The sequence below is a fragment of the Leucoraja erinacea genome, chromosome 29 (genome assembly GCF_028641065.1).
Source record: "Leucoraja erinacea ecotype New England chromosome 29, Leri_hhj_1, whole genome shotgun sequence".
NCBI classification, from domain to species: Eukaryota; Metazoa; Chordata; class Chondrichthyes; order Rajiformes; family Rajidae; genus Leucoraja; species Leucoraja erinaceus.
The window spans coordinates 2886011-2913717 of NC_073405.1; the positions used below are offsets into that span (position 1 = coordinate 2886011).

Below are 27707 nucleotides of genomic sequence, written 5' to 3' on the forward strand. Positions count from 1 at the left end.
TTTCATACACTTTCCCTATTAGTTGATGGGTGAACCTGACGCAAGATACCAGCACATCTCCATGAAGTCCTTTGAATACTGTCAAGCTCACTTTCACTCAAGCCCTGTGTCCTGATTTCTCAGGTTACTGTGACGATCAGATGACCAGGTTTTCAAATGTCCTCATGTAAAGAAATGGCTTTAATCTGTTGCAGGTGTAGCTGGGTGAAGACCCATTAATTACTTTTTAAAACAGAATGCCCAAGATTAATGTCATTTTCTGGAACGTCAATGTAAAGGGCCAGTCCCACTTACGCAATTTTTTCGGCAACCTTTGCGCGACTACTCACGACCATACAGGTGTCACCCGGCGACATGTCGACACGTGACGCCTGTATGGTCTCGAGTAGTCGCCCAAAGAGTCGTACCTTTTTCTGGTCGCCGCTGGATTTTCAACATTTTGAAAAATGTTCGGCTACCTGCCGCGACTATGACGGGTGACGGCAAGTCGTCAAAAAAAATTGCATAAGTGGGACAGGCCCTTAACAATTCACAGCTAAGTGGGTTGTAACAAGTGGTGCTGGCCAGCAAGTCCTGTGCTGGACTAACTCTTTAGAGTGCTTCGTGAATGACCCGATTAAATTGTTGTGACATCACATTTGAGTGCAGTCTTATATTGGGAGATATAGATGGAAGGCTCAGAATTAAAAATCTTGCAATATAGATTTCCCCTGTGGGGAACAGCACAAGGCCATCTGCTGAGGTGAATGGCAATGCATTATCTAACGAGGTAAGGATATGATGCATTATATACACATGCCTAGGAACACATTCTAATCCCTTTTCTACATCAGCCAACGTGACTATGAGAGAGATCAGCGTGAGCTATGATGATTCAGCGATGCTTTTTGAGGAAATGCTGCATTTATCTTGAAAATAAAGATTTAGCGATTCACCACTTCTTCTTCCCGGATAGATTTTGTTCCAAATTCCCTCTGGCTGATGAACAGTGTGGGGGGGTGAGAAAGAAGATAACCTCAAATAATTGTTTGTAAATACACTCTCCAGCTCCAACTCTCCGCAGAACAAATTACAACTATTGATTGGGTTATGGAAATGGATTTAATCAAATTTTGGATTTTATATTAAAGAAGGAAACTTTTCCCACCTCTGTCAAGACAAACCACATCCCATTCCTTCTCTCCAGAGATGTTGTCTGACCCGCTGAGTTACTCCAGCCAGCATTTTGTGTCTAACTTTTGTGTAAACCAGCATCTGCAGTTCCTTCCTACCCACATCCATGGTCGTTTCACAGAACTCCATTTTGTTTCCAATTTGCTTTAGTGGCACTGTGGTGCAGCGGTAGAGCTGCTGCCTCACAGCGCCAGAGATCCACTCTGACCTCAGGTGCTGTCTGGGAGGAGTTTGTACGTTCCCCCTGTGATCGCGTGTTTTCTCCAGGTGCTCCAGGCAAGTCCCACTTCCCAAAGACATACAGGTTTGTAGACTAATTGGCTTCTGTAAATTGTCCCTCGTGTGCAGAATGCGTAAATGGGATAACATAGATCCAGGGTTCAGGCAATCGATGATCGGTGTCGACTCAATAGACCGAAAAGCCTCCTTAAAAACTAAAACTATAGTTTGGAATGTTACATTCATTTTCCGCAATCAACTAATATTTTGACATTTAGGAAGAAGGTGATAGAGATCCTAAAAAAACTAAACTAATCAAGTTGTTTGTGAAGGTAGATAAAAATGCTGGAGAAACTCAGCGGGTGAGGCAGCATCTATGGAGCGAAGGAGAAGGTGACGTTTCGGGTCGAGACCCTTCTAACGTCACCTATTCCGTTGCTCCATAGATGCTGCCTCACCCGCTGAGTTTCTCCAGCATTTTTATCTACCTTCGATTTTTCCAGCATCTGCAGTTCCTTCTTAAACAAGTTATTTGCGAAATTGCTCCACTACACTTTTAACACATGCATTTCCCGACTAATTACATTGCAGCGTTTTAAAAGTAAACCCCTCACCTCTCATCCTTTAACCAATTATCTTAAATTGGAAGCTATACTTAGTGGGTCTTTAACCACTTGAAAGTGTCTCTTTACCTAATCTATCAGAACCATTCTATTGAACTGTATACTAAGAAGATCACCCTAAGATTCTGCAGAGGCTCCACAGGGTGGATTTCTTTCAAAATTATACCACCCTACACCCCTCCCAGCTAAAAACCTAATCCTTTGTGTTCTTCTGGATACTGCACCGATACAAGCTTGACAAATAACAGTCTTTAATATGTGGGAGGAGCAGTTTCAAATTCCACATAGGACATTATTCCCCAAGTGCAATCGTTTTCATCCTTAGAGATACAGCGTGGAAACTGGCCCTTCGGCATAATGGGTCCAGGACGACCAGTGATCACCCGTTCACACTCGTTCTATCCTACACAATAAAAAAAATTATTTACAGATGCCAATTAGCCTACAAACCCGCACGTCTATGGAATGTGGGAAGAAACCGGAGCGCCCGGAGGCAACCCATGCAGTCACAGGGAGAACAAACAAACTCTGTAAAGACAGCACCCAGGATCACACCCGGGTCTCTGGTACTGTAAGGCAGCAACTCTACCGCTGCACCACCATTGTAATCACATTGTATAATTCCAGCTAACACCTTCTTCCTAAAACACATTACGGCCTGTAGATTCTACAGAGGGATTAATGGCAAAGGGAATAGTGCTGCCCATTTCGTGCAACGTATACTAAGTTTAGTTTAGTTTTATTATTGTCATGTGATAAGCTTTGGATATAAATAACATTGTCAACTTTGACAGGTAGTTCTATCAACCACTCCTAGACCAAATCAGTTGCCAGGGTGTTCTCTAAACTGTGCTTGCACAACCACAAACGATTCCTCAGAGTGTGCTGAAATTTCCTGCTTGACGAATCTCTCTGCTGCCAGGGGTTTGCTGGTTTGAAATGATTAGGCTTGTTTGGAAGCTTAGGCAGTTTACAACCCAGTGGTATGAGAATTGATTTCTACAACTTCAAATAACCGCTGCATTCCCTCTCTCTCTCCATCCCTCCCCCACCCGTTACACCAGCTTCTCGTTCTCACCTAGCAAACAGCTAACAATGGCCAGTTTCCTTTATCATCGTTACTTTTTTGCATATCGTTCTTTCATTTGTTCTATATATCTCCACATCACCGTCTATATCCTTAGTTTCCCATTCCCCTGACTCTCAGTCTGAAGAAGGGCCTCGACCCGAAACATCACCCATTCCTTCTCTCCAGAGATGCTGCCTGCCCCACTGTTTATCTTCAGTTTAAAGCAGTATTTGCAGTACCTGAAGATTCTAGTTGGTGGAAATATTGAAAAAATACAGCCCAGGAAAATTTACTGCTCTGAAGATACTGTCCAAAAACAGTTGGACGATATGATTTGAAACGGAAATTAACATATCATTTCTTGTGCTGAAGACAGGCTGCTTACTTCAATGCTACCTCTTAGGTTAAAGCGTATGGGGGTGGGAGAACACCTTAATTGTTAGTCTCATTAGAAATTCCCCCTCCCCCCCCCCCCCCCACTTTCAGATAGGGCATCAAAGTGGCGCAGCGGTAGAGTTGCTGCCTTTCAGCACCAGAGACCCAGGTTTGATCCTGACCAAGTGTACTGTCCATGTGGGGTTTGCACGTTCTCTCTGTGACCACGTGGGTTTCGTCCGGGTGCTCCGGTTTCAGGCAGCCCTATGAAAACAGGATTTAGTCGAATGGGCTTCAAAATGGGAGCCATGCACAGTTATCCCAGTATGGTATGACCCAGGGATAATTCACTGAAGGACACAAAGTGCTGGAGTAACTCAGTAGGCCAGGCAGCATTTCTGGAGAACATGGATTGGTGACGTTTCAGATTGGGACCCTTCTTCAATCTGAAGAAGTCTTGACTTGATCCATGTTCTCCAGCGATGCTGCCTGAAGAAGGGTCTCGACCCGAAACATCACCTATCCATGTTCTCCAGTGATGCTGCCTGACCCCCTGAGTTGCTCTAAAACTGTCTGCCCTTTTGTGTATTAACCAGCATCTGCAGTTCTTTGTTTCTATTCTATAATTCACCAGAGGTTAGGAGTTAAAATTAAAAAGGTGGAAACCATCAGGCAGTCTTCTTTTCCCTGGGTACCCATCTCAAAGGGCATTGTAAGGCACTCAAAGGGCAAGCAGGTAGGTATAGTTTTCATCAAAACATATAAACCCACAAGAGTGATGCATGGGATAGATGCTGCTATTCCCAACCGTAAATGGCGACACAATGATCGCAGTCACTTGGGACTGAAAGGAAAAAAATATATATTGGCTCAGAAATGTGTGAAAGATAGGATATACTGTATAGCACAGAAGGCTGTGTGTGCTCTCTTGTCAATGGTAATGGCAGGTTTTTAGACAACAAATGAATTATGGATCAGGAAGGAAAGGGAAATTGACTGTGATTTTACTGAAAATCGGCATCCTGAGGCAGCCAAGTCCCCTCCCCCTGTACCTTACACCCATGTTCTCTGCACTAACTCACTACACCGACCTCGTTGCACTTTGAGTGCCGTACAATCCCCTTCGAGATGGCTGATAACATCCAACTTTTAATTGTAATAACTGAAGATAGACACAAAAAGCTGGAGTAACTCAGCGGGGCAGAGCATCTGAGGAGAAAAGGAATAGGTGATGTTTCGGATCGGGACCCTTCTTCAGACCTGATCGACAAGGAAGATTTTAATTTTAGTTTAGTTAATTTTATCATTGGCACGTGATACCGAGGTACAGCGAAAAGCATTTTGCTGCTTGCTATCCAGTCAACCAAAAGACTACACATGATTACAATCAAGCCGTACACGGTGGACAGTTACAGGATAAAGGGTATAATGTTTAGTGTAAGATAAAGTCCGGTTGAAGATAATTCAGAGTAGTTATTTACCGAGATTTAAACTGAAGAAAGAGAGAAACAGGGGGCCAGTTGCATCTTCACAACATATATAGCATGGAACTCATCCATGCTGACCAGGTAAATCAATTGTCTTGGTGACCCCTTCAAAATAATAACTCCAAATTCAAGAGACTCGATTTCCCATAGGAGACATGAACTCCAGTTAGTTGATGGTGAGAATGAACAGGAAGAGAATTGTCAGTGGCCTGTGTTACAAGTGGCAACAGGAAAGAAACAAAATATTTTTTTTGTTGTTTCTTTCTCTGCGGCCTTCAACTAATGCCAGGAAGGTACAAGTAGCCAAGGACTACCAAACGCAGCATCAGCGGTTATGTATCTCCGGATATGTAGAAGCAGATAAAATTAAGTGGCAAAAGCATTGTCAGAGTGACATTAATCGTCCGTAGCTATTTAAATCTGGTGCATGCAGGCGGGCAAAACACCCATTTAAAACAGATAAGAGCAGCACGCAATTTCAAATTACCACACCACTTAACGATGAATGTTGAACAGAATGAGAGCTGCCGCAACGTATGAAATGTTGCAAGATGTTCTGCAAGAATCTGATGCAGATGACAATCAGAAGGATCCCAGAAACAGGCAAGCTGATGGATTTCTTGCAGTTCTCACATGCATGGAAAACATGCACCAAATAGATGCGACATGTCTGTTTCATGTAATGCTGCAGTGGAGCCATCATGGAAACATAGAAAATAGGTGCAGGAGTAGGCCATTCGGCCCTTCGAGCTAGCCATTCAATATGATCATGGCTGATCATCCAAAATCAATACCCCGTTCCTGCTTTCTCCCCATATCCCTTGATTCCGTTAGCCCATGAGCTATATCTAACTCTCTCTTGAATACATCATGTGGTGGTCTTGTGTTCAACATTCATGCCTTCTCTCCCGCCTTCCTGTCATCCTATAGGTAACAATCAGCTCAAAGGATAGACACAAAATTCTGAAGTAACTCAGTGGGACAGGCCGCATCTCTGGGGAGGAGAAATGGGTGATATTTCAGGCCGAGACCCTTCTTCAGACTGTGTCTACACAGTCAGCCCAAAGCAGGCAGGTCTCAATGTGGTCGAGACATTGGGGACTGTACATTTGTAAGGAAGGTCTGGAAAAGGATGCAAGTGCTGCTGGAAGATCATCAACTCAAGTCAAGACACACTTCAGTCTGCTTGGAATTTGATGGTCTTCCTTCACTCTGAAGCCTGCAAGGCAATAACTAGTCAAAGTCACAGAGCATTGAAAAAAGCCCTTCGGTCTAACTCGTCCATGCCCTATCTAAGCTAGTCCCATCTCCCTACATATGGTCCACATTCCTATAAACCTATCCAATCCATGTACCTGTGCAAGTATCTTTTAAATGTTGTTATTGCACCTGCCTCAAGTATCTCTGGCAGTGTGCTCCATATACCCGCCGCCCAGGTAGCCATAATGTGTATGAAAGAATTGCAGATGGTAGTTTAATGCCGAGGATAGACACAAAAAGCCGGAGTAACTCAGTGGGTCACGCAGTGTCTCTCTGCTGGAGTAACTCAGCCGGCGAGGCAGCATCTGAGAGATGTGGCCTGACCTGCTGAGTTACTCCAGCACTGTGTCTACCCTGGTAGCCATTCCAGGTTTTAGTAGTACGTGCTAAAATGCAGCCAACACACGATGCAGCCAACACAATCGCTTTGTGAGGGTGGAATAGTCATAATTACTACCACTAGACAATAGGTGCAGGAGTAGATCATTCGGCCCCTCGAGCCAGCACCACCATTCAATGTGATCATGGCTGATCATCTAATCAGTACCCCGTTCCTGCCTTCTCCCCATATCCCTTTACTCTGCTATCTTTAAGAGCTCTGTCTAGCTCTCTCTTGAAAGCATCCAGAGAACCAGCCTCCACTGCCCTCTGAGGTAGAGAATTCCACAGACTCACAACTCTCTGTGTGAAAAAGTCTTTTTGGGCTTAGCTCTGTGTAGAAGCCTCTCAGACACTTGATGTTGGTTTTGTCCCAAGCACCGTACACAGATTTTGCTCACACCACAAATGCACAGAACTGATAACAACATGACCATATAGTCTGAACAACATTTTGAATTCAAGGCAAGCCAAGCAATCTTTAGTATTTCCTGTATGTATTTTTACAAATTAAGTTATTTCAGGATGATAACAGGAAATATTTCATCAGATTTTCCAAGTCCTCGTCATGATCAATTTTCAAACAATTTTTAACTCCATTTTGAAGGGGGGAAAAAAAGTAATTTACAATTGCATTCCTTTGCTTGGTTGATGGTTACATTTTCTTTTTATTTTCTAGCACTTGTTCTCACACCATCTATTACTAATTTCCATGATGTTCATCCTTGCAATTCCTGTGGATTTTTGAGGTTAAAAACTGTCTGGAGAAGGATTCAAGAGTCCTTGTTGTGGTTTATCCTGAGCAGCTGTATAACAGAGGTCTGTCTCTCTGATCTTCGGAGGTAGACAAAAATGCTGGAGAAACTCAGCGGGTGCAGCAGCGTCCATGGAGCGAAGGAAGCAGGTAACGTTTCGGGCCGAAACCCTTCCTCAGACTCTCTGATCTTCGGGTTGTTCCCAGGGATGCATCGCGAGAACAATTGGTAATCACCCTTCCCTGTATCTCAGTCATAACTCTGAAGCTTTCTTCATTGCTCATCCCGGCATTTCCACACCACATTAGTTTCTACCGCCACCACCACCTCATCTCTTGGTATGCTGATGTGATTGACCCAAGCAAAAATAAAACTGAAGAGTAGAAACAGAAAATGCTGGCCGCAGGAAAGCGTTGTAAATATTTGCATTCTTCATGAAGCAAGCATCTACAGCAAGGTGAAAAATCTGAAGAAGGGTTCCAACCCAAAATCCATTGTGGTGATGTACAGAGGTGCAGAGAGAGACAGCGAAATAGGAGCCCGAAACTTCACCTATTCCTCTCCAGAGGTGCTTCTTAACCCGCTGAGTTACTCAGCACTTGTGACTATCTTTCTATAGCACGGTCAGCATCTAATAACCATTTAAACTGCCCTTGAGATGGAGGAGAGCTGCCTTCTTGAACCATTGCATTGTTGCTTGGCAGGGAGTTCCAAAATTTCCAAGTAAGGATGGTGTGGAACATGATAATGGTAGTGTCCCATGCATTTACTGCTCTTCTTAGCTGTGTTGGTGACAAGTTTGTGAAGTGTCTGTGGTTGTACACTCAATTAAGCTGTCTGAGAAACATAGTTGAACAGGTAGGTACCTGCAGAGCATTTTGTAAATGGTACACACAGGTGGTGTTGATATACAGAGAGATGCAGAGAGAGACAATGAGAAAAGAAATGATCAAGTTGCAGCTAGATAGAGGTAGAATAGATAGTCAAAACGTACCACCTATCCTGAGCAGCTCATCGACAAGATCAATTCTGGATTATAAAGAGGTTTGGTCATTCAATGTCAAAAGATATTAATGCATTCAAAAATATTAGGATAACTTTAGAAAACAAATAGTTCAGACCATAAGTTACTCTGCAGAAGATAACAAGGAAACAATATAGATGATATGAAATAACAAAAAAGGTAGAAATTAAGTTGGAACATACAGTTTATTCATCTTGAACAAACCCAGGAATTAAGGACATAATCAATAAATTGATAATCCTTGATCTAGCAATGGGATTGTAAAAAGTATTTATCCAAAAATAGCAGTCACATGAAACAAAAGGACTGTACTAGAGGGTACAGATTTGTTAATTGGTACATTTATTGATTATTGTCACGTGTACTGAGGTACAGTGAAAAGCTATTTTGTTGCGTGCTGGCCAGTCAGTGGAAAGACTATACATGATTACAATCAAGCCATCCACAGTGTACAGATACAGGATAAAGGGAATAACATGCAAGATAAAGTTCAATAAAGTCCGATTAAAGATAGTCCAGGGGTCTTCAGTGAGGTAGATGGGAGGTCAAGACCGCTCTCTAGTGGGTGAGAGGTTGGTTCTATTGCTGGATAACAGCTGGGAAAAAACTGTCCCTGAATCTGGAAATATGCGTTTTCACACTTCTGTACCTCCAGGGAGTGGGGAGAAGAGGGAGTGACCAAATGCGTTTGTTACAATATCGCAAAGCATTTCATAGAAAATCTAGTCAGACCTAAGAAAAGCAATGTGGCTGGAACATGATATTACAGGATGAAGAAGGGACTTGACCTGAAATGTCACCTATCCCAGTTCTCCGGAGATGCTGAGGAAGTGTTTGTTCCTTCTCTCCAGAGATGCTGCCTGTCCTGCTGAGTTACTCCAGCATTGTGTGTCTATCTCCAGAGATGCAATCTGACCAGCCAAGTTCCTCCAGCATTTATTTTTGCTGGAGAAAGATTCATTTTGGTTACAAAATCTTCAATATTTTTTATCAGTTTCAGTTTAGTTTATTGTCACGTGTATCGAGGTACAGTGAAAAGCTTTTGTTGCGTGCAATCCAGTCAGCAGCAAGACAACACATGATTACAATCGAGCCATTTACAATCTATTCTCCATGATCCCAGTAACTTTAAAATGAAAAGATTGTTCAAGATTGAGAGAGGCAAATGTAGTGTAAATGCAAACACAAGCGATTCCTGTTAGCACCACAGAGGAAACGAAAAGGAATTATTTGAGGAAGCGGTGCAGTACTGGAGATTTGTTAGTTGCAGTTTGTCCTTTTGTCCCACATAACCAGCCTCAACCATTCTTACTGAATGCGGCTGTTGTTTCCTTGCACTGTGTTTCACACCAGTCTATCCCAATCCCACAAACTCAGGTTACTGGGAAAATCAGTTTCAGCTTAGTCTATTGTCACGTGTGCCGAGGTACAGTGAAAAGCTTTTTGTTGCGTGCTAACCAATCAGCAGAAAGACAATACATGATTACAATTGAGCCTTTTACAGTGTACAGATACATAATGGAATAACGTTTAGTGCAAGGTAAAGCCAGCAAAGTCCGGTCAAGGATAGTCCGAGGGACATAAAAGAGGGAGATAGTAGTTCAGCACTGCTCTCTTGTTGTTGGTAGGATGATTCAGTTGCCTGATAAACAGCTGGAAAGAAATTGTCCCAGAATCTGGAGGTGTGCGTATTCACACTTCTATACCGTTTGCCCGATGGGAGAGGGGAGAAGATGGAGTGGCCAGGGTGTGACCCGTCCATTATTATGCTGCTGGCCTTGCCGGGGCAGCGCGAGGTGTAAATGGAGTCAATGGAAGGAAGGTTGGTTTGTGTGATGGCCTGGGCTGCATCCACTATTCGTTGCAATTTCCTACGGTGCTGGATGGAGCCGTTCCCAAACCCAAAATCAGTAAATGCAACTTTAGACACAAGGGGTGAGAGGCATCGCAAATATTTCTTAAAAGCACCACTCACCGCGTTTGGGTTTTGGAAAACTCTCATGCAACCGGAAAACGACTTTTTCCACAAAGTGCTGAATGTCGCTCTGTTCTGGTCCTCTAACAAATACCATCCAGTCGTGGGTGAATCCTTCAGTAGTCGGCTTTTTCCGTAGCTGGGCTCGATGGCCTAGTTCCAGTTTTACCTGTACAGTGCACTGCAAGCAACCACAGAAAGAAATACAATAAAGATGCAGACAGGCACAGAGCATTCCATTACAAACATTAGCGGCATTGGCCACGCCCCTTCCTCCTGCAAATCAGTCCTTTCTCCCAATCAGTACAGATATTTTTCACTACCTGTCACGGACAACAATTAAATGTGCCCCCCCCCCCCCCCCCCATTTTATTGCAGTCAGAGCTCCAGTTTTTAATTGTTTAAGAAGGAACTGCAGATGCTGGTAAAATCGAAGGTAGACACAAAATGCTGGAGAAACTCAGCGGGTGAAGCAGCATCTATGGAGAGAAGGAATTTGCGAAGTTTCGGGTCGAGACCCTTCTTTGGACTGATATCAGGGGAGGGGGTAGGACAAAGAAAGAAAGTGGGCGGAGACAGTGGGAGGACTGGGAAGTCAGAGGGGAAGGAGAGAGAGCAAGGGCAACCTGAAGTTAGAGAAGTCAACGTTCATACCACTGGGGTGTAAACTACCCAAGGGAAATATGAGGTGCTGTTCCTCCAATTTGCACTGGGCCTCACTCTGACAATGGAGGAGGCCCAGGACAGAAAGGTCAGATTGGGAATGGGAGGGGGAGTTGGGGAAGTGCTGGGCCACCGAGAGATCAGTTTGGTTAAGATGGACTGAGCGGACGTGTTCAGCGAAACGATCGCCGAGCCTGCGCTTGGTCTCGCCGATGTAGAGAAGTTGACACCTGGAACAGCGGATACAGTAGATGAGATTGGAGGAGGTGCAAGTGAACCTCTGCCTCACCTGGAAAGACTGTTTGGATGGAGTCGAGGAGGGAGGTAAAGTTGCATCTCCTGCGGTTGCAAGGGGAAAGTACCTGGGGAGGGGGTGGTTTGGGAAGGGACGAGTTGAGCAGGGAGTTACAGAGGGAACGGTCTCTGCGTAAAGCAGAAAGGGGTGGAGATGGGTAGATATGGCCAGAAGTGGGATTCATTTTTTTTTTTTGTTTTTCAATTACTTGATCTTGCTTACACACAGAAACTAACTTCCTAAATTTACATCAGAAATGGTGGCACAGTGGTAGAGTTGCTGCCTTACATCGCCAGAAAACCGGATTTGACCCCGACTATGGATGCTGTCTATACAGATTTTATACATTTTCTCAGTGACCGTGTGGGTTTTCTCCGGGTGCTCCTGTTTCCTTCCACATTCCAAAGACATGCAGGTTTGTAAGTTGATTGGATTCTGTAAAATTGTCCCTAGTGTGTGGGATAGAACTAGTGTGAACGGGTGATTGCTAGTCGGTGTGGACCCGGTTGTACTGAAGGGCCTCTTTCCACATTGTATCTCTAAACAAAACCTCTAAAATAAACGAAGCTGTCAGTTGATGGCCATTCAATAACTGACTTGCGATGCATTTTGTTCCTAAATCCACGTGACTGCGTGGATTTTCTCCGGGTGCTCCGGTTTCCTCCCACACTCCAAAGACGTACAGGTTTGTAGCTTAATAGCCCGCTGTAAATTTGTAAATTGTCCGTAGAGTGTGTAGGAAAGTGCTAGCATGTGGGATGATCGCAGGTCAGCACGGACTTGGTGGGCTCAAGGGCATGTTTCCATACTGTATCTCCAAAGTCTAAAGTTTACATTGAATGTGAAAAATGGGGCATTTGTCATTTCCCCTCCCTCCCCACAGCTCCAGTTTCATTGGCAAATAACGCCAAGGACAAATATAAAGAGGTTCCACGAAAATCTAACCCATGCCAAAATAATGCTTAAAACGGCATGAAAATGTTTGAGGCAGTGACCTCAATTCTAAATGGTAGAAAGCTCGGGTGAGGGATTAGAAACCTGGAAAATCTAAATCTCGTCTCCAACAAACTGCGCCAAACTAAAAGCAGGAAGGGGCCCATTCATCTCAATGTCATCAAGCCAGGGGAATCCTGCATTATCTGCCAGCTGGCAGCAGAAGAGAGAGGAGGAGGAGCCCATGCAAGGCTCTACAGCTATTTTCCCCACCCTCCCCCTACTCCCAACAAGAATCCTTGGGGCTATCCCGGGCGGAGCTTCCTGTCACCATAAAGGAATCTCCAGCCTCTCCTCCAACCTCCACCTGCACAATAAAGGCCAATCGCTCGTTACTCATTAGTAAAGACATGCAGCAAACAGGCACAGAATTTCTTCCCGGTTATTGTTATACTGCTACAAATACTGCACTTATCGAGAGATTTCAGAAGTAAAAACTGTTTAATTTCTTGTCACGTGCACTAAGGTACTGTGAAAAGCATTTGTTGTGTGCTAACCAATCATCGGGAAGGCTATACATGATTACATTTGAGTTATCCACAGTGTGCAGATACATGATGAAGGGAATTAGTTTTAGTGCGCAATAAAGCCCAGTAAAGTCCAATTAAAAATATTCAGAGGATCCCCAGTGAGGTAGATTGTAGCTCAGAACCGATCTCTAGGTGATAGGATGGTTCAGTTGCCTGATAACAGCTGGTAAGAAACTGTCCCGTATCTGGAGGTGTGTGTTTAGTGCACGTTAAGTCTACTAAAGTCTGATTACATTTGGCTAAACCAAGCACAGGCTTGGCGATCGTTTCGCTGAACACCTCCGCTCAGTCCGCCTAAACCTACCTGATCTCCAGGTTGCTCAACACTAACTCCTCCTCCCATTCCCACACTAACATTTTTTCTGATCCAGGCCTCCTCCATTGTCAGAGTAAATTGGAGGAACAGCACCTCATATTTTGCTTGGGTAGCCCTACAGCCCAGCGATATGAACATTGACTTCTCTAACTTCAAGAAGCCCTTGCTTTCCCTCTCTCTCCATCCCCTCCCACTTCCCAGTTCTCCAACCCGTCTTACAGTCTCCGACTACATTTTATCTCTGTACCGCCCACTCCCCTGACATCAGTCTGAAGAAGGGTCTCGACCCAAAGCTTCACCCATTCCTTCTCTCCAGAGATGATGCCTGTCCCGCTGAATTACTCCAGCATTTTGTGTCTATCAAAGTCTGATTAAAGATAGTCCGAGGGTCTCCAATGAGATAGATTAGGACCACTCTCTGATTGGTGATAGGATGGCCCAATTGCCTGATAACAGCTGGGAGGAAACTGTCCCTGAATCTGGAGGTGTGCCTCTTCACACTTCTGTACCTCTTACTTAATGGGAGAGGAGAGAAGAGGGAGTGACCAGGGTGAGACTGGTGTTTAAGAGGGAACTGCAGATGCTGGAGAATCGAAGGTTACACAAAAAAGCTGGAGAAACTCAGCGGGTGCAGCAGCATCTATGGAGCGAAGGAAATAGGCAACGTTTCGGGCCGAAACCCTTCTTCAGGGTGAGACTGGTCCTTGATTATGCTGCTGGCCTTGCCGAGGCAGCGTGAGGTGTAAGAGCAGGTCACTGCGTTGGCGATGGGGAGGGGCAGGCACGATGGGGGACGTTAAAGTAGAATGTTTAAGACAGGATGCAGGAGTTTGAATCTGGGAAATGAGCAAGGGCCAAAAGGTTGCCTGAAGTTTGGGGTTGGGTGGGGAGAGTTCTGTTTGAATTCAGCAGTTGAGGAGGGAGCTGCCTTGTTTGCTGAGGGCTCTGCAGCCAATAGAGCACAAAGGTTTGGAATAAATCAATGGCCAAAGGTCAGACTGCCAGAGGCATGAAAGGCTGGTGGAGAGTGCAACGCAAGGTTAGAAGAGATCTGACGATGACGATAAGGATTTTAAATTTAAAGCAGTAGATTCACAAGACAACACACATCAAATAATAGAGGCGATGCAAAAGCAATTCTCCAGAACAGGATAGTAAAGCTGAAATTTAAACCAATTGGAATTCACATTGCTAGTCATTTCATAGGCTAATAAGGGGAAAAAATGAAGGCAATTTAACAGGGAATAGCAGAGACATAAATAATGATCATTCCCTTTGATAAGAAAGCAAAAATAGAGAACAACAATTCTGGTTTGAACTGACCCTGCCATCAAATTAATTATGAATTTACCCCCAAAATATCACAGTTAATCTTAAACATCACATCAAATGGTTCTATTTATCCTGTGGAATTTAGTTCCTGTCAAGCCATTTGCTGTGGAGCAGTCAAGCCCAAAATGATTTTAATACTTCAGTACACAAAGTCGTGGTGGATTTTGAACTGCAGGCTTCCTGCTGATGTAAGTGTTGGCTTTTTAAACACTCCACCGTAACTGAAAAATGCATTTCTCCTGCCACATCATACGAAGAGGAGCCCTCGGCGTAGAATTAGGCCGCGACGCTTATAAAATGCCACTGATTTGCAGACCAATCTTCAAATCGTGCTCCTTGAATCTCATCAGAAATAGCACATATTCCACAAGATAAAAATATCAGCTCTTATTACTGATAAAACCCAGTGAATGATGCAATTCAAGTGCACAGCAAAACAAGACTCTAAAATGGCACTGCATGGGAAACCTGCAACAGCTTATGATGGTGATTATTGCACATGCTTTTAATGCACAGACTTTGTGCAAAGATTCAGCTACTAAGTGCAATTTCGTAACATCACACTGCACGGAAAGAGAGAATGTTTGGCCATACTAGTCCAGACCAACCATCAAGTGTGAACAAGATAGACAAAAATGCTGGAGAAACTCAATGGGTGAGGCAGCATCTATGGAGACCCTTTGGGTCTCGACCCGAAACGTCGCCTATTTCCTTCGCTCTATAGATTCTGCCTCACCCGCTGAGTTTGACCAGTATTTTTGTCTACCTTCGATTTTCCAGCATCTGCAGTTCCTTCTAAAACATAAAGATCTGCACAGCAGCTGAAATCAACTAGCAGTGATTCACATCATAGGACACAAATTGCTGGAGTACCTCAGCGGGTCAGGCAGCATCTCAAGAGAAAACTGGATCTCCAGAGATGCTGCCTGACCCACCGAGTTACTGCAGCACTGTGTGTCCTTTTGTCTATTAACCAGTATCTACAGTTCTTTATTTCTGCTACTTATACAATGATAGTTTATTACTTGATAATCTCTGACTCGGTTATAGTGGAGAGATTAGAGATATACAGAAGATGCGAGTTTTGTAAACCAGCATCTGCACTTTCATGTATCACATTCACATCATGCCGGTGGCGCAGCGGTAGAGTTGCTGCCTCACAGCTCCAGAGACACGGGTTTGATCCTGACCACGGGTGCTGTCTGTACGGAGTTTGCACGTTCTCCCCGTGACCTGCATGGTTTTCCCCGAGAGCTCCGGTTTCCTCCCACACTTCAAAGACGTGCAGGTTTGTAGGTTAATAGGCTTGTGTCTAGCGTTTTGAATAGAGCTGGTGCACAGGGATCGCTGGTGGGCTAGGTGGGCAGAAGCGCCTGTTTACACTCTGTATTTTTAGTTTTTTAGAGATACAGCGTGGAAACGGGCCCTTTGGCCCACCGAGTCCGTACCAACTAGCGATCCCCACACAGTAACACTATCCTGCACACACTAGGGACAATTTACATTTACACCAAGCCATTTAACTTACAAACCTGTACATCTTTGGCGTGTGGGAGGTAACCGAAGATCTCGGAGAAAACCCACGCAGGTCACGGGGACAATGTACAACTTCAGTACAGACAGCACCTGTAGTCGGGATCAAATCCGGGTCCCCGGTGCTGCAAACGCTGTAAGGCAACAAGTCTACTGCTGTGTCAACGTGCCGTTTCTCTAAATTAAACTAAAATACTTCTGAAAGAGAGTCATCGAACAATGATTTGAAGTCGTCGTGCATTGATAAAGCTAGACAGGTACAGCAGAGGTTGAAGAGGCAGGTTACAGGAAAGGTGTCCTGCATGGTCGAAGGTCCAACAGGCCAACAAAGCCACAAATATCAAATGCACTCAAGAGAGGTGGTGGCAAAAGGTGATGCACCCATTATTTACTAATCCCTTACGCACGGTCCATGACAGTGAACACATCAAATGGCCAATTGCTCTTGGACACTGCTCCATCACTCACCCAGCATTCAACTCGAATAAAGTGCACTCCAGGGCCAACACTGATACATTTTAAAGCACTATTAGATAATATATTAAACAAACAAAAAAAAACCCCAGTAAATTAAAAGAATATAGTACCAAAACAAAGCAAGGCTCAAAGTCTCTAGTGCAACCCAGGCAGTTCATAGTTCAGAGTTTAGTTGGAGTTCGTAGTGTTCAATAGCCTGATGACCCCTGAACAAATTTGACTGTGAAAGATTCAGACAAAGCCAACAATAGAGCAGCCAATCTGAAGAAGGGCCCCGATCCAAAATGTCACCCATCCTTTTTCCCCAGAGATGCTGCCTGACCCGCTGAGGGACTCCAGCACTTCCGTGTCTATCTTCAGCCTCTAGACAATGGTTGTTGTACAAATACTGAGAGCCTTAGGCATTGTCTGGGAGACGGCAAAGGGTGTTGACAGACATGTGAGGGCATCTTTACTTTAGTTTGGAGATACACTGCAGAAACAGGCTCTTCGGCCCACCAAGTCTGCACCGACCAGCAATCCCTGCACATTAACACAATCCTACTGCTAGGGACAATTTATACATACACCAAGCCATTTAACCTACATACCTGTACGACTTTGGGGTGTGGGAGGAAACTGAAGATCTCAGAGAAAACCCACGCGATCACAGGGAGAACATACAAACAGCACCCGTAGTCGAGATCAAACTCGGGTCTCCAGCAATGCAAGCGCTGTAAGGCAGCAACTCTACCGCTGCGCCACCGTGCCAACCCTGCGAGAGGACCTGCACGGAACTTGAACACCATTCTTTCCAGTAATGGGCAGCTGCTTGTCAATGCCCAAAGACACAATCATGGTGTAACACCTCAGGCAATTTGATAAGAGGGAAAGTAATTATCTTTAGTTTGTTTTGGAGGTACGGCATGGAAACAGGCTCATCGGCCCATCAAGTTGACTCTGGCCATCAATGAGCGGTTTACACTAGATCTAAGTTATCCCACCTTCGCATCCGCGCCTTACACACTAGGGGCAATTTGCAGAGGCCAATTAACCTACAAACCCACACTTCTTTGGTATGTGGGAGGAAAACGAAGCACCAAGAGGAAACCCAAGGGGGAACGTGCAAACTCCACACAGACAGCACCCGAAGTTAGGTTCGAACCCAGGTCTCTAGCAATACGAGGCAGCAGCTTCATTAGCTGCGTCACAGATATCTTTGATTATTGTTTAACACAAGGACACAAGTAAACACTTGGGAATGGGCTTGGCTCATTGGTACTTTAAAGCAAACAGCCATGTGTGACTAGTGTTGTTGGGGCATGTTGGTAGGAGTGGGCAAGTTGGGTAGAAGAACCTGTTTTCACGCGGCATAACTCTATGACCAACCATCAAGCTGCCATTTTTATGCCAATCCTATCAAAATCCATTGTACTCTCCACACATTCCCATCAACTCCACCCCAGATCTAAACACACAATACCTACTAGGGCCAAATTATAGTGGTCTGTTGAGCTATTTGTGAAAGTGTATTTGATACGTGGGAGAAAACACATAGAGAAAACCAATGTGATCACGGGGAGAACATGCAGGCTCCACACAGACAGCAGGAGAGTTTGGGACTGACGCTGGGTCACTGGAGACAAGACGTTGGATGAAGTGCCCTTAAAGCGATCTGCTTTCTCCTGTCTGGTGGGCCAGGATCTGTGCATTGCTAGGAAGAGCTCATCCAGGCAAATGGAGAGCAAATTTGAGGAGGGACATTCTTGCTACAGACCCAGCTACGATGAGGGAGTGCAGCGTAGGTTCACGAGGTTAATTCCCGGGATGGCGGGACTGTCATACGTTGAAAGAATGGCGCGGCTGGGCTTGTATACACTGGAATTAAGAAAGATGAAACGGGATCTTATTGAACCATATAAAATTATTAAGGGACTAGACACACCAGAGGGAGGAAACATGTTCCCAATGTTGGGGGAGTCCAGAACCAGGGGCCGCAGTTTAAGAATAAGGGGTAGGCCATTTTGAACGGAGATGAGGAAAAACGTTTTCACCCAGAGAGTTGCGAATATGTGGAATTCTCTGCCTCAGAAGGCATTCAGGGCCAATTCTCTGGATGCTTTCAAGAGTGAGTTAGATATAGCTCTTAAAGACAGCAGAGTCAAGGGATATGGGGAGAAGGCAGGAACGGGTTACTATTTGTGGATGATCAGCCATGATCACAGTGAATGGCGGTGCTGGCTCGAAGGGCCGAATAGCCTACTCCTGCACCTATTGTCTATTGTCTATAAATACAACACCTTAGCACAGAGGCACAAAGCAGCAGTAAGGGTGCAGGGATAAACCAGGCAGCTTACAGACCAGCAGAGAACAAGAGCAAGAAACAACAACAATTAGGGTCAAAATTAGCGGTCACTTGTACAGCGAGGATTCATTAAAGAAAGCCAGCATGGATTTGTTAATGGCAAATCCAACTTCAAAGCGTTTGTTAAAATAACAGGAAGGGTGATGAGGGAAATTCAGTAGATTGGTGTACAATAGACTCCTCAGCAGGACTGAAGGATGTGGATAAAAAGGGTTGTCACAGCATGGATAGAAAATTGCCCAACTAATAGGAAGAACGACAAGCAGTAAAACAGGGGGAAAGTGGATTGGGCGGCTCGCTAGTCAGAACTAGGATAATTAGCTCTAGGGGCTGCACAGTGGTGCAGCGGGAGTCTCTGTCTTACAATGCCAAAGACCTGGGTTCAATCCTGACTAAGGGTGCTGTCTTCGTCTGAAGAAGGGTCCTGACCTGAAACTCGCCCATCCTTTTATCTTCAGAGATGCTGCCTGACCCGCTGAATACTTCTAGTATTTTCTGGCCTCTCAAATTTCCAGCAAGTATTATGTGCACAAATATAACTGGCACAACTTGCTCTTGTCTGCATTAATGGTTGAGACTGTCTCAAAGCTTTCCTTCATCAGGAGTAATACACTGGTCTGATAAATTAAAGATAGATAACAGATAGCTACCCATATTAAATATAATATAAAACTTCAAAAGAAATCCCCAAAATGCATTTCTCGCTTGCCCAAACAAAAAATAAATCTTTGCAAGCTCCAGACAGTAACTAGGTGTAATAAAACTAAAGTGTTTGCGGCTGCAGCTAGTCGAGCCGCAGCTCCACAGCACCAATGACCACAGGTTCAATCCTGACTTTGGCTACTAACTACATGTAGTTTGCATGTTCGCTCAGTAACCCCAATGAGTTTTCTCCAGGTGCTTCGGTTTCCTCCCCATCCCAATGATATGTGGAATGGTAGGGTAAACGGACACGGAGAGGCACGTTGATGCAGCTGGCAGAGCTGTTGCCGCACAGCCCCAAAGATCAGGGTGTGATCCTGACTTTGAGTGCTGCCTGTGTACATGTGGAGTTTGCACCTTCTCCCTGTGACTGCGTGGGTTTTCTCCAGGTGCTCCAGTTTCCTCCCATATCCCAAAGATGTGCGAGTCTGTAGGTTAGTTGGCCTCTGTAAAATGCCCCTAGTGTGTAGCGAGTCAAGTCAAGAGTGTTTTATTGCCATGTGTCCTGAAACTGAACAATGAAATTATTACATAGCAGCACAACAGATATGTAAACATTGTACTCTGTGAATGGATGAGGAAAAGGGATAACGTAGAACTAAGGTGAATGGCTGATTGATGATCGACCTGATTTGGTGAACATACAAGCCCGTTTCCATGCTGTTTCTGTAAACTAAATGAAGCAAACAACATGATTAGTGTAATGGTTGGCATGGACTTGGTTGATCAAACAGCCGTTTCCATGCTGTGGGGCTCCATCTCCAAATCAACTCAATTTGTTCCATGGAGACACAAGAAACTGTAGACAATAGACAATAGGTGTAGGAGTAGGCCATTTGGCCCTTTGAGCCAGCACCGCCATTCAATGTGATCATGGCTGATCATCCCCAATCAGTTCCCCGTTCCTGCCTTCTCCCCATATCCCCCTGACTCCGCTATTTTTAAAAGCTCTATCTAGCTCTCTCTTGAAAGCATCCAGAGAACCTGCCTCCACCACCCTCTGAGGCAGAGAATTCCAGACTCACCACTCTTTGTGAGAAAAGGTGTTTCCTCGTCTCCGTTCTAAATGGCTTACTCCTTATTCTTAACATTGGAATCTCAGTGGGTCAGGTAGGGTCTGTGGAGTGAAGATGAAGAAATCTGGAAAAGGATGTAATGTCGTCTTTGCATTTCTCCACAGATGCTGCCTGACCCGTTGTGTTACTCGAGCACTTTGTGTTTTGCTCAGAGGCTACCAGATTCTTTTGGTCGCTTTTTTCTTCCTCACACTGCGTGGTACTTCTAAAATAGGGAAAACATTAACTGAAGCAACAAAATTGCTAACTGCACTGCTAAAATTATTTATTGCCAAAAAACACCTGTACGCTCATCGCCCAAAGACTTATTTTCCCTTTTGCAATATCAGTAACACCCTGAAGTAGCACCTGCTTCTGTCAGATGCTAGCTAGGATGGCAATGTCAGTCCTGTACACTTCCAGGCACCATGGTTTCTAACTCATTCCTGTCCGAACTTGCCCACCAGCCCATCCTAACTGCTGTCACCTCAGGAATGCCATTCTGAACAAAAAATTAAAGGCTGGCTTAATGAAGGTAAGCAGCCCACAAGCCCCCTCTCCACAGTTTTTCCACAGGATCCCTGTTCCCCAACCGACCAGAAAACACTGATGAGACCAACACATTTACATTAACATTTCTGTAATGTTAAAATGTTGACTCGAACCCAGAAGGGAAAGCATCCACACTACTGCGGCTGCATAAAACAAAATTCAAGTAGCACTGACAGGAAATGCAAAAGACACCAGTATTTTAATGTTGGATATATTCCAGTCAGCCATCTGTGGCTGTGCTCACTGTCTGGTGGTGATAGACTATTCCAGACACCGAGCCATTTCAAATACAATGTACAATCAAGGCGGCTAATTTACAAGATCAAGTTACTGTGTTTTCGTTAATTCTTCAGATTTTATGTGGAAAAAAAAGACAGCAAAAATCAATCTTTTAGTTTAGTTTAGAGATACAGCACGGAAACAGGGCCTTTGGCACACCGATTCCACGCCAACCAGCGATCCCCGCAAACACACACTAGGGACAATTTACAATTTTACTGAAGCCAATTAACCTACAAACTTGCACGTTTTCAGAGTGTGGGAGGAAACCGAAGCACCCGGAGAAAACCCACGCAGGTCACGGGGAGACCGTGCAAACATCACCCGTTGTCAGGATCGAACCCGGATCTCTGGCACAGTAACGAAGCAACTCTACCGCTGCACAACCGTGTATGCAAAAATATTCAGCAGTTTAATTATTTGAAACCTCTAAACCCAAAATAATAAATCTAATCTTTCGGAGTTGAATATCTGTTGACTGCCAAGACAAATTGGTGAGATGAACTGAATTATACAATAATGCTATCATCAGATGAAAGCAGATGCTGTTAGCACTGGTAGCTGAGGTAACAGTGGAGGGAAATATTAAAGTCAAATTCAATATTAACTTGAAGATAGACACAAAAAACTGGAGTAACTCAGCAGGTCAGGCATCATCTCCGTGGAATAGGAACACGTGACATTTCGGGACGGGACTCATCTTCAGACTCAGGGGAACGCGAAACAAGATATGTAGATGGTGATATAGAGAGATATATAGAACAAATGAATGACAGTGCAGCCTCTCCATTGGGGCTTCCGCATTTAGCGGCACTTCGGCAATCAGCGTGACCTCTGCACTTACCGGAAATTACACAATCAGCGCGACCTCTGCACTCACCGGAAATTACACAATCAGTGCAACCTGTCCACTAAGCAAAAGTCACGAAATGAGCGGGACTTGAACCAAACATAGTCGGACCTAATAAAGCATTTATTCCTTCCAAACACAGTCGGACCTAATAAAGCATTGCATGTCAAGCACAGGCAAGGCAGCAGGCCAAACAACTCATGGCATTGTTATTAAGGGCTAACAAATCATTTATTGCAAGTACATTGCAGACTCACAGTTCAGTTGATTCACAGCTTAGCATGAGTGTCGTGGCCTCTCCCTCGTGACCTTGCAGAGTGACTGAGTCACGAACAAGCATCCGGGGTTTTTATAGTCCTGCTCTGCTCACCCCCCCCACCCCCACCCCACCCCCCCCCCCCCCCCCCCCCCCCCCCCCCCCCCCCCCCCCGGAAGGGGCGTTACCTTCATTGCGGTGATTGACAGGCGAGAGGATCTCAAGGTTTTTTTTAAACACTCATAACTTTTTTATTTTTCATGGATGGGAAAAATCCTCAGGGCTGGCTCAGCGGAGGAGGACTGTGAGTAAGATGGCCAAAAATCATCGCGATATATGGTAGCGTTTTTTCTAAAATCAATATACAGCGCAGACAGGAAGTGGTCAAGATGAGACTTTTAATTATATAGATGTTAATTTTGAGGTCTTTTTCTGTGGTTTATGCCTTGAACAAAGAGCTTATGGTGGGTAATTATGTGCTTTAGACTTTAGCGATACAACATAAGGAGGGTCTCGACCCAAAACGTCACCCATTCCTTCTCTCCAGAGATGCTGCCCATCCCGCTGAGCTACTCCAGCATTTTGTGTCTATCTTCGGTGAAAACAGGCTCTACGGCCCACCGAGTCCAACTTAAATTGCTCCTTGTGTGTAGTGTAGATGTGGCTACATGGCGAGTTGATGGAAATACGGATGACACAGCTATGAGTCAGAAACAAGTCAGTAAAGAGGTCCCGACCCCAAACGAGAGTCACCTATCAATGTTCTCCAGAGATGCTGCCTGACCCTCTGAGTTACCCCAGCACTTTGTGTCCTTTTATGTTTCTACAAAGTCTCTCAAATGACCCTCATCTTTCCTCTGACGGCATGCCAAAACAAAAGGGCAAATAAAAGCCATCTAGTCCACACTACTGGCTGTTTCCAGCATTCCAAAAGATTTTGCCCCACATAACATCAGCTGTAAATGTAAACAGCCTTGCAGTCTTTTGATAAATGAATCATTTAATCATTTGGCTGAACACCTGTCCAGCGGAACAATTGTCCGGTCGCAGTCTGTGTGTGTTAAATCAGTCTGAGGGGGTCTGATTCCAAGACCTCCGCATCACAAGCAGTAGCAGAGAACAAACATCTGCAGACTATCAAGGAACCAACACACTAGCTACCAAGGCAGCCAGCGAGCTCACAATCCTTGGCAGAGCTGTAGCACGTATAAGCAACCTCCTCCTGCAATGACACCGTTCCCCGGCCAGATTAAAGGGACCACCCATACAGCTGAAGACAAAACCTTTCATTTCAGTCCGTGTAAACCAAATTCTACTGGAGATGGTTCGAGGCAAGGGGATTTCGAGTTAAACGGCAAGTTGCAAGATGGAAGGTAATTCGTATTTTACACGAACAATAAGCAGAAGATGCTTGACGCTTAAAATACAAATTTACAATCTTCAAGCAAGGTTCGAAAATCTTTTTTTGTCACGACATAAACAAATGGAACAGCGTTCAGGGGAAAAAAAACATTGATTTAGAGTCAGAAATTACCACAAAGTAAAAAATTAAGACAGCCAAAGTCTGTTACATGTTGGCCACAAGTTCTCTCCGCTCAGCCAGTTGGAGGCTGCAACCGTGTCAACCTGTGTGACCCCAAGCAGAGCTGCAAACCTAGTAGCATCTCCATTTACAAAGAATGCCTAATGGGCCTGTCCCACTTAGGTGATTTTTTTAGGCAACTGCAGACGACTAAGCTGTCGCCACATGGTCGCCGGGGTGTCGCCTGTGTGGTCATGAGTCGTCTCCTCAGTCGCCCAAAGAATCGTAGCGTTTTTCTGGTCGCCGCTGGATTTTGAAATGTTCAAAACTTTTCGGCGACAATCGGCTTGACGCCAATGAGCGAAGCTTGACTTCGCCTGACGTAGGTGTTGTCGCCAAGATGACGTAGGTTGTCGCCGGTGCTGACTTTGGTGAATTCCATTAACGACCACCTACATCAACAGGTACTGTCGACAGAATTATCTCAAGTTGTCTTCAGTTGTTGCGGACAAGATCGTACCTTGTAGTAGCTTGTCACTGGCTGATGTCCTAATAGGTCGCCGGTTGTCGGCAGCTTGCCGTAGCTTGATGTCGACTAGGTGGTAGATTGTTGTAGACATTGTCAAAGACATTGTCGTAGGGTGGACCAGTCGCCGTTTTTTTTAGCGACCTGCAATGACTATGACAGTCGCCAAAAAAAATTGCCTAAGTGAGACAGCCCCATAATGCTTCCCTTACCCTCCCTCAGCTATACGGGTCAACACTCCTGTCCTAGTTCATCTGCTACATTGTCATAGCCCTTCCCTCCCACCTTGCACCATCGAAATCATCTACATGATGCACTGCCTCAAGCCGGCAGCATCTATCTTCAAGGATCCCCACCCTTTTTTCGCTGCTACCATCAGGCAGGTGCAGATGCCCAAAGTCGCACATCAAGTTCAGGAACAGCAGCTTTCCTATAACTATGGGATTCTTGAACACACACAATCCTAACCTTACCTCGACCATGTAACACTATTGGAGATGTACGGGGCACATCTTTACACAGAGGATGGTGGGGGCCTGGATAGCATTGCCAGGGGCGGAGGTGGAGGTAGATATGATAGTGACATTTAAGAGGGTTTTAGATAGGCACATGGAAGTGCAATGAATAGAGGGATACAGATCATGTACAGGAAGGTGAGATCAGTTTAACTTGGCATCATGGTCAATGCAAACATTGTGGGCTGAAGTGTGTGAAGTTCTAAATTCTACGTTCTTTAAAAATAATTCATGGATGAGTTTTTTTACAGGAAAAGTAGCAATTTGTATTTGTGTGGCCTCATCTATTCTAAGTTCACCTATAATTTTGTTATATTCTTAAATTTGTTCCATCTCAATGCTGTCACACTAAGACAGCAACTTGCCCTATTCTAACTACACATAATCTTACATCTTACAGTACATCCGTTCAATTTTGTATTTAGTAGTTGACGTTTTTTATCACTTTTTAAATCTCTACACAATTGAAGCCTCTCCTCCTTTCCCCATCCAACTCTCACCCCAGAAACATCTGATAATGGCCAGTTGTTGAAGCCACTCAGTGCTCCATATATTTCCGATAATGGAATACTTCAATATGACTAACCAAATTTAGGTGGCACGGTGACACAGAGGAGAGTTGCTGCCTTGCAGTACTAGAGACTCAGGTGCGATCCTGACCACAAGTGCTGTCAGTACAGAGTTTGTATGCCCTCCCTGTGATTATGTGGGATTTCTCCGGGTGCTCCGGTTTCTTCCTACAATCCAAAGCAGGTTTGTAAGTTAATTGGCTTATGTAAATTCCCCTCAATGTGTGGCATAAAATAAGTGTGAACAAGGTGGTCGGCATGGACTTGGTGGGCCGAAGAGCCCGTTCCCACACTGCATCTCTAAACTAAACCTGGGACACAATAGTAAGGCCTGGATCACTTGTCGAACAGTACTCTAGTAATGAAGTCTGATCCTCCCAAACTCACAATCTATGCAACAATGGACTGAGTCAGAGTCTTACAGCCCTTCAGCGCAACTTGCCCACACTGACCAACATGTCCCAACCACACTAGCCCCACCTGCCTGCGTTTTGCCCATATCCATGAACTTGTCCAAATGTTTCTGAAACGTTGCAATACCTGCCTCAACTACCTCCTCCGGCAGCTCGTTTCATACACCCACCACCCTGTTGAAAGTTTGGTACAAGAAAGCTACCGCCTGCGCCAGTTAAGGCGATAGAAATACAACACAAGTGAGTGTAGGGACCCGACTTATGTACCACACTGTTCTTCGCATCCCCCCACCACACCCTCACCGCCCACAGTCGAACACACAAATGCTTTGCAACTGCACTTTGCTGAAAGTCAGTCACCACAGACAACCGCCATCAATATTTGCTGTGCAACAGATTGAAGAGAGCAGCAATATGTTGTCCTCCGATGATTTTAACTAGACCCCTAATCCTATTGAGATTTAAACTGGGGTGGCACGGTGGCATAGCAGTAGAGCTACTGCCTTATAGCACGAGAGACCCGGGTTCGATCCTGACTATGGGTGCTTGTCTGTATGGAGTTTGTACGTTCTCCACATGCGTTTTCTCAGAGATCTTTGGTTTCCTCCCACATTCCAAACACGTACAGATTTGGAGGTGAATTGGCTTGGTATCTATCCATACATAACTAAACCTCTGATCTTGTGCTCTTCCGGTTTGCATAGTTTTTCTATTTGCGCAAAAACGGTACACGATAGCTCTATGATATTTTGCAACAGTACTCACAATTCTCCTGTGCTCAAGTGCAACACGTTTTGTTCTGATCGATGGTAAAGTTTATGTTATTAAGGTTTAAAAATGTTAAAAACTGCGCATGCGCAGATTGGTCTCTCCTGCCAGTCACCGCCACGCAGATTGGTCTCCTCTCCTGTCAGTCACCCAGGACGGCGACGCCCAGGTCAGGACGGCGACGCCCCTTCCGACGCACCATCGCACCACCATGGGAGGATTGAGGAAGAGGTAGGGAGGGAGAGGGGGGGAAATGGGGGAGGTGAGGAGGAAGAGTGGGAGGGGATGAGGAGTGGGGGAGGTGGGCGAGAAAGGGATAGGAAGGGGGTAGGGAGGGGAGAGGAGTTATGGAGGGAGGGAGTGACTGAGGATAGGGGAAGGGAAGGGAGAGGTGAGGGAGGGATTGGGGAGGGGAGGTGAGGTGAGGAGGGAGAGTGGGGGGATTGAGAGAGAGGAGGGGGTAGGGAGGGAGAGGGGGGGAAGTGGGGGAGGTGAGGAGGGAGAGTGGGGGGATAGAGGGAAGTGAGGAGTGGGGAGGTGGGGGTTAGAGGGATAGGAGGGGGGTAGGGAAGGGAGATGAGTTATGGAGGGAGGGAGGGAGTGACTGAGGGTAGAGGAAAGGAGAGGTGAGGGAGGAATTGGGGGAGGGGAGGAGGAGAGGGAAAAGAAGAGAGAGGATGAAGAGGAGAGGGAGGGAGTGCTGAGGGATATGGGGAAATGAGCCGTGCCTGCGCAGTTAGGGGCTATGGCTGAGTGGCGGAATATTGCGTTGGGGAACGAGTTGCGTTGGGGGACCAGGCCTCCCATGTGACTCCCACTTAGTCTAGTAAAAGATAAAATTGTTCTCGTGTGCATAGGGTAGTAATCATGTGCTAGGAT

General features: G+C 45.2%; 1 protein-coding gene across 1 annotated transcript in view; it reads right to left on the minus strand.

Annotated features, from left to right (window-relative positions):
* LOC129710922 (protein ENL-like) overlaps nt 1-10573 on the minus strand; it is a 48806-nt gene extending 38233 nt beyond the window's left edge. The window contains exon 1 of the mRNA XM_055658228.1: nt 10339-10573. Within this exon, the coding sequence (XP_055514203.1) occupies nt 10339-10573 (235 nt within the window). The remainder of the gene's footprint in view (nt 1-10338) is intronic.
* Between the last annotated feature and the right edge of the window lie 17134 nt (nt 10574-27707).